The 13,956-nt window shown below is 35.4% G+C and overlaps 1 protein-coding gene across 1 annotated transcript; it reads left to right on the top strand.

Annotated features, from left to right (window-relative positions):
• Positions 1-4,131: 4,131 nt before the first annotated feature.
• Positions 4,132-7,769, top strand: LOC112733284 (L-ascorbate oxidase). The gene is made up of 5 exons (XM_025782201.2): positions 4,132-4,642; positions 4,738-4,830; positions 4,917-5,123; positions 5,721-5,900; positions 6,685-7,769. The coding sequence occupies exons 1-5, from the start codon at positions 4,352-4,354 to the stop codon at positions 7,639-7,641; spliced, it is 1,728 nt and encodes a 575-aa protein (XP_025637986.1). The 5' UTR covers positions 4,132-4,351; the 3' UTR covers positions 7,642-7,769.
• The last annotated feature ends 6,187 nt before the right edge of the window (positions 7,770-13,956 follow it).

Genomic DNA, 13,956 nt, shown 5'->3' with positions numbered 1-13,956 from the left:
CGGTTTAGTTGGTGGTTTAGGGTAAGTGATTTTTTGTACGTGGTTTTATATGCAGTTGTGTTGATGGTTTATGTAAGTGGTTTATGTTAGTGATTTTATATGCGGTTGTGTTGATGGTTTATGTAAGTGGTTTATGTAAGTGGTTTATTGTGTTAGTTTTTTTTTTTTGTTCCTAGTATTGTATGTGGTTCTAATAATGCGGTCCATTTAATGCGCAGCCACAGCGATGCATCAGGAGCATGCGGCGGCAACAAGGCATGCCACTCGATGAGTGTTATGTTTCCTACTTGCAGATGGTCGGGTTATACCATCTGGCTAGGCTGAACGATAGATGGTTCCGGTTAGATGAGCCCCTTGTCAGCGCATTCGTCGAGCGGTGGCGTCCTGAGACGCACACCTTCCATATGCCCTTCGGAAAGTACACGATCACGCTTCAGGACGTGGCGTACCAGTTGGGGTTGGCAGTGGACGGGCGTTGTGTCAGCGGTTGCCTTACAGAGTTCCATTTGTATATCGAGGGTGGACGTCCAGCTTGGGTGTGGTTCGAGGAGTTGCTTGGAGTGGTTCCTCCTCCGAGCTAGGTTCAGATGTTTGCAGTAAACTGCAGCTGGTTCCAGGAGACTTTTGGAGAGTGTCCCGAGGGAGCCGATGAGGAGACCGTGCGGCACTTTGCTCGTGCCTATATCATGATGTTGTTGGGCACTCAGCTGTTTGCCGACAAGTCCGGCAATCGCATTCACATCAGATGGCTTCCCTACGTAGCTAGGCTTGAGGAGATGGGTTCCTACAGTTGGGGGTCTGCAGCATTGCCATGGTTGTACCGGTGCATGTGCCGAGTGGCAAACAGACATGTGGTGAAGTTAGCGGGCCCACTTCAGCTACTTGAGAGGAGAGCTCGTGTCGGGACACGACGGAGCCAGCGTGAGTGGAGGTGGCTAGAGCAGGCTATCGGGGAGGCTGATGAGGCAGGTAGGGTTGGTGGTCGAGGACGAGGGCGTAGAGGCAGACAGAGGGCACCCGTTGCGGGCCACGACGATGGTGATCTTCGTGACGTGGACGGTGGGGGAAGGGGTGCAGTCGGGGTTGTTACTCCCCATCATGGCGGCCTTGGTGGAGAGGGGTACGCCACCGGAGATCCCACTGCCCATGGTGAGGTGGGACTTGGGGAGGGGCCGCTAGGAGATTACTTCGTTGGAGTTCCCCCTGACGACCACACACTTCAGCAGAGTACGCCATGGGTGAGTCCGGGCAGCACGTTTTCAGTCTTCCTTGCCGGTGTTGGGTTTGAGGGGGATTTTGGTGGATCCCCCTTCTTAGATGAGATCAGTGCCATCATGCATGATGATGAGGCTACCTGTGGGCGGAGTCAGACGACGGGGACACAGGCACCATTACATGTCGATCTGAATGAGCTGCCCTCCGTGCCTCCTCCTGAGTATTTCGCTTTGGGTGGTACCCCAACTTCGGCACATACAGTTGTCGGGCCGTCCTCATTCCGACCGGCACATGTCCAGCCTGGGATGCCTGCACAGCCAGCCCCGCAGGACGAGGACGAGGACGACGAGATCGAGGATGAGGAGCCGCTTATCCGGAGAGGTCAGAGGACACGGGTTCCACGTCGTTGCTTCACGGGGTCGCACCTGTTTAGATGATTTATGTTGCCGAGTTGTATGTTACCTATCTTCGTCTATGTATTTTGTTATTAGTGTTACTTCGTATCCACCTTTAGATGTATGTGTGTGTTGCTCTGAAAACATCTGTACTTTGCGTTTTGATGTTATTTAATTTCCGCATCATGTCTTAATTAATTTAATTCGTAGACTAATTTATTCCCATGTGTGTTCAACAGAAATTTCATTTAAAACTCCTTAAACGAAACATATTCATCAATTACGATCCCATGCACGTAACATATTCAGCTCTGTTCCTTAGTAATTCGAACCAATTAGGTTCGAATTATATGTTTGAAGTTCGAACCAAATAGGTTCGATTTATATGCAAATGTAGTTCGAACTAATTAGGTTCGAATTACATATAAGTTTTCTTTGACTCATTCGTGAATCAATTTCCAGTTTAGCGGATTTGCGTAATTTCTCAACTCCCTTGGCTTATTTACGTTTTTTACCCAAAATAAAAATATCTTATTTTTCTATTAATACTTTAAAAAATACATAAAATCGATCTTATCTCTAAAACTTTTTTTTAAATATATATTTGATATTGATAATTTTTGCATTATTTTAAAATATTTTAAAATTTTATTTTTTTTAATTATTTTTATCAGTAATATAAATTTTCTTATATCATTTTAGTAGTTTATCTTTTTAAATAATTTATAAATAAAAAAATAATGCTACATGACTAATAAAATTTATTTTTTTGGCCAACATTTTAGTGAATTTAGTTATTATTCTAAATTCCAAGTACTAAATTCTAAACCTAAATCTCAAATCTAATAATATAAAGATAAGGTGTTGTCTAAAAGTGTTGACTAATATAGATAAAAAGTATTAGTCTCCTGACATTTTTTCATGTGAAATAATTTTCATCTTTTGAACTAATTTTTAAAATTAAATGAGGTTCATTTGATATCAATGCAAAATTTTATTTCTTATCATACTTGAATTCTTTTTATTTAAAATCAAAATAGTTCTCTAATTTTTGTAACTTGATGGCTATGTTATTAAGGGGTGTATGTGAATCGGATAAGATATAGTAAAAATATTGATCCAATCCATATTATAATCACTGTATCAAATTAAATTTAATAAATACATTTTTTAGGTTTATAAATCGGATTGAATATCAGATATATATTTAAAATAAATAAATATTTTAAAAATTTATTCTTATTTAAAATCAATAAAACACTTCTTTTTTATTCTTTTAGATATGTTTATTCTTAACATAATATTAAATAAAACATAAAAATAATAATTTAATTTTTATTTGTTTATTTATTTTTTGTAAGTACCTACTTAAAATTCATAATCTGATTTTATTAGTGTGTCTAGTTCAATTCAATCGGATCTAATAATCTTACAAATCAAAATATATCTATAATTTTTAGATCAAATTTAAATAATTATCGCAGAATTATATATGAGATCCGCTCCATAAACATCCCTTTATGCATGCTGTGCTGCTGTAGGGTCAGGGGAGTTGATTTGATCATCATATCTCGATGGTTATACCAGTATGGAAGTGGGAATTTATAATTTTTATTTTTAATAAGAAAGATCTATTCTTTTTGGTAGGTATATAAAAGACTGATTAAAAGAAAAAAAAGGTGCAAAAACGAAATATTGTGTCGAGGTTGCAATTTGAGACCATCGAGATAAAAGGCAGGGTTGGTTTGAAATGCTGTTGCTTTGCCTCTTTTGGCATGAAAATGGCTACTAATTAGTCAACAACGTTGCGCTACTCATATGAAGTAGACCGGTAGTTTCCTTTTCTACTTTCCAATGGAGCGTTCTGTACATAGATGAATAAATAAAAGCAGTAATAATGAGAGAAAAAATCTAGGGTTAGCAATTTTATTAAATTCTGGCTAGCATGTAATCAATAAAAGAAAAATGAATAATTCCACATCATTGAATGAAATCTCACACCATTAAAAATATCATTGATAATTATTTGATGGTTATAAATTACAAAAGTTATTGGTCTCTTAACACTCTTTATAATTAAATACAAATTTGGGTTTAACTAGTCCATAGCTTACTAAAAAATAGTCAAATAGACTAGTTCAAAATTATGGTGATAGCTGTGGTGTTTAAAAAATTTACTTAATTTATTAAAAAATTAATATTTAATATTAAAAATATAAAAACAAATAATTATTAAATATTTAAATTTTGTTATAAAAAATAAATTAAACAAAAAATAAATACTAAATTATAATCGCTATAGAATTCACCCAAAATTATATACTACCGTTTCACACATTCACAGGACATTTTCCCACGCATTGTGCAAGGTGCCGCTTTGGTCAACACGTAGTTTGAGAGACACAAAAAACAAATAGAAAAATCAAAAGTAAAATAAAATTCCAATTTGCGAATATGCTACCACCTGCTTAGTTTGACTTGGTGAATAAGACACATATATCTTCTTATGTATTAGTACTCTATATATACAATAATATAATGGCCAAATAATGTAATATAATATAAGTAGTAACATTAGCATTTATAGGCGGTATCAAATCATCGCTATATTCATCCCATACAACGCCAAAATTATTAGCAGTAGCAGTTCTAATTAGACTATACGTATATATATTTGGTCTCTAAATTGAGCTAAGAATCAATCTTCTATTCATCTATCTTAGAAAAATTAAGGGGTGAGGATGGTTGAGTTAAGGTTGATAAAGGGTATGCCAACTTTATTGGTTATATGGTGTATATTGCTTGGTGTTCTGGGGAATTTGCAGAAAGGTGAGGGTCGAATTAGACATTACAGATGGGATGTGAAGTACGAGTATAAGTCCCCTGATTGCTTCAAGAAGCTGGTGATCACCGTTAATGGGAGATCTCCAGGACCCACCATCCAGGCAGAGGAGGGTGACACTGTGGTTGTTGAAGTTAACAACTCTCTCGTCACTGAAAACCTTGCCATCCATTGGCATGGGATTAGACAGGTACATCAACCACTACACAAATATTTAAAGCAAAGTTCATCACTCAATTGTTATATTTGTTATAGTAATTTTGTTGCATATGCATGTGATGATAGATTGGAAGTCCTTGGTTTGACGGAACAGAAGGTGTAACTCAATGTCCGGTACTTCCCGGAGACACATTCAAGTATCAATTCGTTGTGGACCAGGTATAAATTAAATTAAATTATATTGTTCATGCATGATTCATTATTTTTAATTAGCTAGTAAGTATTTGGTTAAATGAATGGGACAGGCTGGAACATATCTATACCATGCTCACTATGGAATGCAAAGGGAAGCAGGGCTATATGGACTAATTAGGGTGTCACCACGTCAGCCAGAACCATTTTCATATGACTATGATCGAAGTATCATTTTAGATGATTGGTTCCACAAGAGCACATATGAACAAGCAGCTGGATTATCTGCAATTCCTTTCCAATGGGTCGGGGAACCTCAGGTATATCAATCATTTCAGAGTTTTCTTTAAATATTTAGGAGTAAATATCTATTTCAAATCCTGTTTATTTGCTCAAAGCACAAAAGCATCTTTTCACAACTTGAAAATCTCTAGTCGGATTTGAAGTAATTAGTTTAAGTGGTCTTTATAAATAATAATGAGCAATGTTACATTGTTAGTAAATATTATCATTTTTGTCTTATAAGAATTGATACTTATATTTACAAATGTTGCACACAAAAAATATATAATTTATATTTATATTTATCAAATTTAATACAGTTTGTACCCATATTTTTTAAAATTTGTACACATGAATTAATAAAATTTATTTATTAAAAATAATTTAATGTATAAATTAGTTAAATAATAATAAAAAATACTAAAAATTATTCGTCCTCAAAACTTTTTCAAATATCACAATTGTTGAGACTAATTTTTTAAATAATTAAAGACTAATTAAATATTTTTAAATTATAAAAAAATATTTTGTCCATTCATAAAATAGTCAAGAATAAAAAAAAGACATTTCTTTGTATTTTACTTTGTTATCTCATCTCAATATCTTAAGTATATATTTGGGTTGCATTGGCACAGTCACTGTTGATAAATGGAAAAGGAAGGTTCAACTGCTCTTTATCATCTCCAATAACTGGAATTTGTAACGCAACAAATCCAGAATGCGCCCCCTTTTCACAAACGGTGGTCCCTGGAAAAACATACAGACTCAGAATTGGCAGCTTGACCACTCTTTCAGCCCTCTCTTTCCAAATTCAGGTAATCTAATTCAAACCTCATTTGTCAACGTCTTATTCATTTATTGCGTTGCTTCTATTCGGTTCAACACATCTACCACATGCATGAAAATTAATTAAATATATTGTGCTTGATATTTTGGCAAAAATATTTTTGTATGGGGAGAATTTGAGTGATATCCACCAAAATGAGGATGTTTTGTATTGTCGAAAATAAAAATATTATACGTACACTAAAATTAATTATTATATATTTATATATAAATATATATTATTTAAATTATTTTTAAATGTATTTTATATTTTAAGTTTGTACTAATATTTAATTTTAATAATTAATTTTAAAATATATACATATTTTAATTAGTCTAAATTATATGAGCTTAAGATGAATTGTATTTTTTTTTTAATTTTTGAAAAATGAATTAGTTGGTGCAAATGGTAGTTTTTTATGTTTTTTTTATAAGAGCGATTCATTGGATAGAATTGTATTTTTCTTTTTTTTTTTTGAAAATGAATTAATCAAAAATGAATTATAATATTTTAAAAAATCAAAAAAGAAATTTATAGAGGGCGAATTGTAAGACTTTTAAAGAAGAAATTTTAAAAATAGAATAGGTGGGACAATTTGTGAAAAATGAATAACTTAGGTTGACTTCTACATATCACCATGTCTGAGTAATTCACATATTTGGGCAATTTTTTTTCTGTAAAACATATTACACAGAATCATATTTCCTCTGCTCTGATATAGAATTCCATGAAATGTATAATAAGAATAATAAATAAAGTTGAAATGCATGCAGGGCCATAAGATGAGAGTGGTGGAAGCAGATGGACACTATGTTGAGCCATTTGAGGTAGAGAATTTGTTCATATACTCTGGTGAGACCTACTCGGTGCTGGTTAAAGCAGATCAAGACCCTAAAAGAAACTATTGGATCACCTCTAACGTTGTAAGCAGAAACAGAACCACACCACCTGGTTTAGCCATTTTCAACTACTATCCTAACCACCCTATGCGCTCTCCCCCAACCCCACCACCAACACCTCCTGCTTGGGACGACGTTAAGCCCAGGCTGGCCCAGAGCCTCGCCATCAAAGCCCGCCAAGGCTTCATTCAAAAGCCTCCAACAACCTCTGACAGAGTCATAGTACTCCTCAACACCCAGAACACCATAAATGGTTATCGCAAATGGTCCGTTAACAATGTTTCTTTCAGCCTCCCTCAGACCCCTTACCTTGTTGCACTCAAAGATAATCTAAAAGACGCATTTGATCAAACACCTCCTCCTGAAGGCTATGATTCTGTTAACTATGACATTTTCAGTGTCCAAAACAACACCAATGCTACTTCCAGCAATGGTATTTACAGGCTGGAGTTCAACTCAACGGTGGATGTTATACTTCAGAATGCAAATACCATGAACAAGAACAATAGCGAGACACACCCGTGGCATCTTCATGGACATGATTTTTGGGTTCTTGGGTATGGAAATGGAAAGTTTGACAAGGACAAGGACCCTAAGAAGTACAACTTGGAGAACCCCATATTAAAGAACACTGTTCCGGTGCATCCCTATGGTTGGACTGCACTGAGATTCAAAGCCAATAATCCTGGAGTGTGGCTATTCCATTGCCACATAGACTCACACTTCTACATGGGCATGGGAGTCGTCTTTGAAGAAGGAATCCATAGACTTGCTGAGAAGCTTCCTTCTTCTATTATGGGTTGCGGTGAAACCAAAACTTTTAGACCTTAATTAGTAATAATAACTAATTCAACCACTTACAATCAATATTGTTTCATCTCATTTCACACTTACCTGTATTCTTTTATACGTTTCAATTGTATTGTTATTATATGATTTTATCAAGTGGGATTAAAGTCTCTTCTGCGTGCCAATCTATTTTTTCCCCTAGATACTCTCAATAGAAAATAGGAAATAAAACGAAAACGAAAAGATCAGATCAACACGTTTAACTGAACAAAGAATCAACGAACATATTATTACATGTGGATCAATATAAGCTATGAATTGTTTATCTGAAATAATGCAATTAAAAATCTTGTTCTAATCACAGCACAAGTACTGAATATGATTGTAAGTTTGACATAAAACTTCTAGAAGATGTTTACTGGTTAGGATAATAAGGTGGAAAACTTCCAATTAACCATGGAATTTATCGGAGTCATGGGTTGCCTGGTCAGGGGCATCTATCACTGTCTCAACAATAAGTAATTTGACATCTAGTTAGTATCACTGGCTATAATCAGATAACAATTTCAACATTTGACAATACAATACATACACCAAATTCCCCAACTACATTGACAAATTACAGTAACAAACTTCCACAATCAATGCATCAACTTGTTCAATCCTTGTCAGCGTATCCTTCTCCTTCTTCAGCTTGGCAACCTCAGCCTTCAAAGCTTCCACCTTGGCAAGCAGAGAAGCGGCCCCTGACTCAGTGTCAGACGCCCATTTTCGCTCCCGAGACAGCTAGGAGAGAAGCAAGGTCTCCAATTCGGAGAGACTGAGGATCTTTGAACCAGTATCCTCAGCGCATCCTTCACAGCCTTCAACCGAGAAGCCTCCCCCGCCCCCAATTGCTCCTTCAGCTTACCAGACTCCACTTGAAATTGACGGAGCTTACCATCCAAAAGAGCCACTTGAGACAACATCGGCTCCGCCTTCCGAATGATAGCAACCGAGCGAAGGAAAACGTGGTACATGGACTTCGCCTAACCGGCAACGTCGCAATCATGGAAGAAGTCCTCGGTGCCTGACAATAGGGTTGTGCATGGACCGGATGAAATCGAGTTTGATGTGACTCAGACCCGGCCCAAAATATATACCGGGCCTATTTATTAGACCCGAATCTGACCCTAGACCCGATGAAACCTATATATTTTCGGGCCACGATTATATCGGGTAAAAACCAGGTCGTTAACATTACATTACCTTGATACCTTCTTATAAGCTAACATGTGAAAATATCTAAATTTTCAAGACTCCAACCATTATTTGACATGGTAAAATTCACTTAGAAAAATATAACAAGAACCAACTCTTCTCTAAAATTAAAGCATAACCATAATCAATACTAATATTGTCTAATAACACCAAATATTTAAATCAATACAAATAACATAATATTATGCATTAGTCTAAAATCTTATGCATTTAAACGTAAATCATTAACTTATAGTCTTATAATAACTAATAAAACAAAATATTAAGGTTTATAATACTTAAATTCCACATGAGAATAAACCATCATCTATCACTAATAACACAAAATATTAATTGTGTATGATGACCGGGCCACCGGGCCGAGTTCGGGTGACCCGAAACATGGCTCGGACCCAACCCGAAATAATGAGCGAGTCTATTTTTGAAACCCTTACCCGACTCTAGACCCGGTGAAATCACATCAAATTAGGGACTGGGTCGGGCCATGCACACCCCTACCTGGCAAGAGGTGCTAATCAATAAAAGCTAGGGCGTCAAAAGTCCGATTCATCACGGAAGGCACAGACCGCTCCTCTTCCATGTTCTCCCCGCTACTTTCCTCAATCGACCTCTTCCGCTTCTTACCTACCTTGGAAATAGGAACCTCCACGACTTCCACATCAACCTCGGCATCAGGTGTCCCGATCGCAATCACCTCCTGAGAGACTGTCCGCGAGTCCGGCTGAGGCACGGACTGAGGTGTTGACGGCGAGGCTCCACCACCCGCTCTCCCGACATCCTGGGTTAGGACAACCTTCAACCTCACAAGAGTAGTCTGATTACCAGCCATCTCAACTGAAAGAAGTAGGAAATTGCATCAAGTTTCGAACTAGGAAAAACATAGAAATAAAAACAGGAGAAAGTAATAAGACCCACCGACATAAGATCGACACGCCACCGGATCACCTATAACATCCTAGGATTTAGTGGCCCGTCCCTAAAAATTACCAACAAGACGTCGGCAAGATCCCTATTTTCGGGGGAACAACCCTTCATAGGTGATCCTCGTCAGATACGACAGACTTGCGCCAAAATTTCAATAAGTAGCGAAGCGACGTTCCCCCTCAAGGGTCAACCAGAAGGGATGATGGCCCCAAACTGGTCTAATTTTAAAATATTCCTCCTTAAAGCCGTGAAAAGAATCCTCGAACAATTTGAAGATCCGCCAATTCAAATGGACCCGAAATGACATGTAGCCCTTCTTGTGCTTCTCCTCCTTGGTTGAAAGAGTACACAGAAAAAATATAGAAAGACCTACACACGAACAGGGAGCTCCAGATACTCATAGCCTAGCTTGAAAGCCCGGTTGGCCACCCAACTATTTGGATGCAGTAGAGACGGTGCCATCAAACATCGATTCAACAGAGCTTGAACAAACGTAGAAAAGAGAAGCCACACCTCCAACTACGTGAACATAGACTCGTAAACTCACATTCAGTCAATGACTCGGGGAGAGTCAGGATTTATGTAGCAAACCCTCTCATCCATCCCGGGAAGCGAAAGCTCATACCGAACTCCTAAATTATAATTAAAACCCCAAATTAGGTTTGTTAGCGTGTCGGAAATCTATCTACATCAGCTTTTTTATGACATTTCATTAACGAAAATTGTTTGAAAGATAACTCTGAGTTTCGGAATGCAAGTTCAAGAATAAATATGGATAACTAATAACTTGAGGGACTATTATAGAGTTCGAGTGTAATTTTAAGGACCACTTTAAAATTTAGTTTATGAATGAACATATTATTACATGTGGATCAATATAAGCTGTGAATTATTTATCTGAAATAATGCAATTAAAAATCTGAAATAATGCAATTAAAAAGCTTGTTCTAATCACAGCACAAGTACTGAATATGATTGTAAATTTGACATAAAACTTCTAGAAGATGTTTACTGGTTAGGATAATAAGGAAGTGGAAAACTTCCAATTAACCATGTGGAATTTACCGGAGTCATGGGTTGCCTGGTCAGGGGCATTTATCACTGTCTCAACAATAAGTAATTTGACATCTAGTTAGTATCACTGCTATAATCAGATAACAATTTCAACATTTGACAATACAATACATACACCAAATTCCACAACTACATTGACAACTTACAGAAACAAACTTCCACAATCAATGCATCAACTTGTTCAATCCTTGTTAGCATATGACACTCTCTCTCTCTCTCTGGTGTGAATAAGTTGACAGAGGAGCTAATTATTCCATGCGACCTTACCTCCTTCCGTCGTCTCATTCAGTAGATGAGAATGATTTAGAAGAAAAAAAAATGCATGATAGTTAGATATATTCAGTTTTAATTATCCTTCTGATTACTAAATATTGAGATATTTATTAAATGGTGTTTGTTACGGTACGATGATAAATTCATACGTACCAATATGTTTAAAATATGGACAAATAATAATAATCCATGTGAAATTTATTTTTCACACCAACATTTAATTTTTGTTTTTTTAAATATATATTATATCACCATTTTTACTAATACACCCTTTTAATTAAATAAAAAATAAAAAAAATATTTTTTATTTAATTTTATAAAAAATCTTAAACATCTTTCTTTTATTTGATTAGACAAAAATATCCTTTTAAATTAACGAAATTTTAGAATTCAATTAATCCTAATTTTATAGTTTCAAATAATTTAAACAACAAAACAAAAACATATTAAAAAAACAAAAAATCAAAATTTCTTCATCTTCTCCAATTTCTCTAATCATTCGTGCTCTCTCTAAGCAAAATGTTAGCTAATGTTAATTTAAATGTATAATAAAAATAAGAAAAAAATATTAATCACCAAATAATTTCTAATTTTATTAACAATACATGAATATTAAATTTTTTATTTTATTATCGTCAAACTTTTATTTTTTAACAAGCATTTTAAATTAAAAATAAAAATATATTATACGTGATACCTTTTTGCAAAATATAAGTGATTATTTTTATATAACTAATATCTCAAATCAGTATCTACAAAATTTTTAGTAAGATATTTTAGTTTTTAATAAATTTTAATTTTAAATTAATTTCTAAAATTTTTATTTTGTTTAACAAATTAATCCCTATATCATATTGCTTGTCTTTATAAAATGAGTGATATGAACATTTAAAAATTTTCAGAGATTATTATATCTTTTATTAAATAACAAGAGAGATTGATTGATCTATTTTTTTTTATCAAAATTTGACGTGAGAATTAATTTATTTAACAAAATAAAAAGTTAAGAATTGATTTAATAATTAAAATTTATTAAAAATTAAATTATCTGACTAAATATTTGTAGGAATCTGTTCTTGCAAGGATACTCTTTCCGAGTTATACGTCAGTTCCTTGTTGATCTTGGTATGCTTGATAGCTTTAGTCGGATCGAAAATATCCTCGTGAACTCAAACCCAAGTGTGGTACTTGTAAAAAAGACTCCGACACCTAAATCAGTAAAGGAATGATTTAAATAAAAAGCGTGTGTATGAGTGCGGATACTGTTCCATAGTATGTTGTGAGATGAATTATTTGTTCTTTTATCATTGACACCCTGCTCGTTTTATAGCTTGGTGTAGAGTTTAACAGTTTGCTTCGTCCGAGATTCTGGTGACTGATTTCCTTCCGAGATTGTGGGGAGCGTTCTGTTGAGATAGAGCTGTTGTGTCGAGGTATGACTCGGTTTTATCCGAGATCTTAGGGGTACAGTACACAGCCCCCAAGTTTGACTTGATGTAATTTTAGCAAGTTGAGCTTTTTCTTAGAGTTATACCTCGGCATTTTGAGGTAGGATACTGAAGCCCCCAAGCTCAACGTGCATTTCAAGCTTGGGTTAAAAAATAAATGGATTCGAAATATTAAAAATTAAAAACAAAAAATGCTTTTTTGGAAAAAGTTTTTGCTTTGTGAATTGGGCTACAATAAATTTGTGCTTAGTTGTGATGGAACCGGACCGTTTTGCATTGGGCGCGTAATTTTTGTTTTTTCAACTTTCCACTAGAATAGTGGGTTGTAATTAAATTTCTGCCGTTTTGGAAAACACGAAACAACTTCAGTTTGCAAAAAATTTGATAAGTGTGAGAAGGCATAACTTCCAGAGGTTAGTCTTCTTCTTCTAACTGTCTTCTCGTCTTGTCACTTGTCCTCACTTTCTCACTGTTCCTCTCATTTCACCCTCTCTGTTTATTTTCTGAAAAATGGCTAAAGAAAAAGAGAAAGAAAAAGTGAAAGTTGTCGAAATAAATAAGGAGAACCCTTACCATTGGGTCCATGTTGATGTAAAAACTCGTGCGTCGTCATACTGTGATCAACTGATCATGAGTCGGTTTGCATTTTAGAGGCCCTAAAGTTTGTTAGGGGGGTTCTGGCGTTCGTATTAAATTTCTTTCCTATACCAGTGAGGAGAAGGTTTGTGAAAGGAGAGGGGACTGGGCCTATTTTTACATGTATGTTCCTTGTTTGTCTGAGTTGCATGAGAGGTTTCCTTTTTCAGATTTTGAATGTAAGGTTTTGACTCAGCTAAACTGTGCCCCGTCGCAGTTGCATCCAAATTCTTGGGCATTTCTACGCGCGTTTGAATGTTTGATGAGTTTTCTAAATTTTCCTCCTTCTCTTAATGTTTTCTTTTCTTTGTTTCAATCAAAGGGGATACGTAAAGGGCTTTGGGTGTTTCTGAGTAGCTTTCCTGGCCACTCTCTCTTCTTATTGTATAAATCTTCCTTTAAAAATTTTAAATCAATATTGTAAAGGTTCGCACTTTGGAGTCTGAATATCCTTTTTATTTAGATAATGAGCTGATAGAAAAATTTCCTTTGTACTGGTGTTCGGAACCGTTGCAAATCCTCGAAGCTAGCGAGAGAAGTGAGAAAGAGGACTGTTTGTTAGATTTTTTAATTGAAATTTTTGCTGCTGGAGAATGTTTGTTTATTCCTGATTTATTGAGATGTGAAGAGGAAAATGACAAGGAAGGGCTGGAATTGTATATAGGTAATTTTGTATTTATATGTTTTGATTTTGTCTGATTGCCTATTCATTCATCTTTTACTTTTCGTTGTGGTAGGTAAC

Source organism: Arachis hypogaea, chromosome 13 (genome assembly GCF_003086295.3).
Source record: "Arachis hypogaea cultivar Tifrunner chromosome 13, arahy.Tifrunner.gnm2.J5K5, whole genome shotgun sequence".
NCBI lineage: Eukaryota > Viridiplantae > Streptophyta > Magnoliopsida > Fabales > Fabaceae > Arachis > Arachis hypogaea.
Note: the sequence above shows the minus strand (reverse complement) of the source record. Positions and strands in the feature narration are given on the sequence as shown.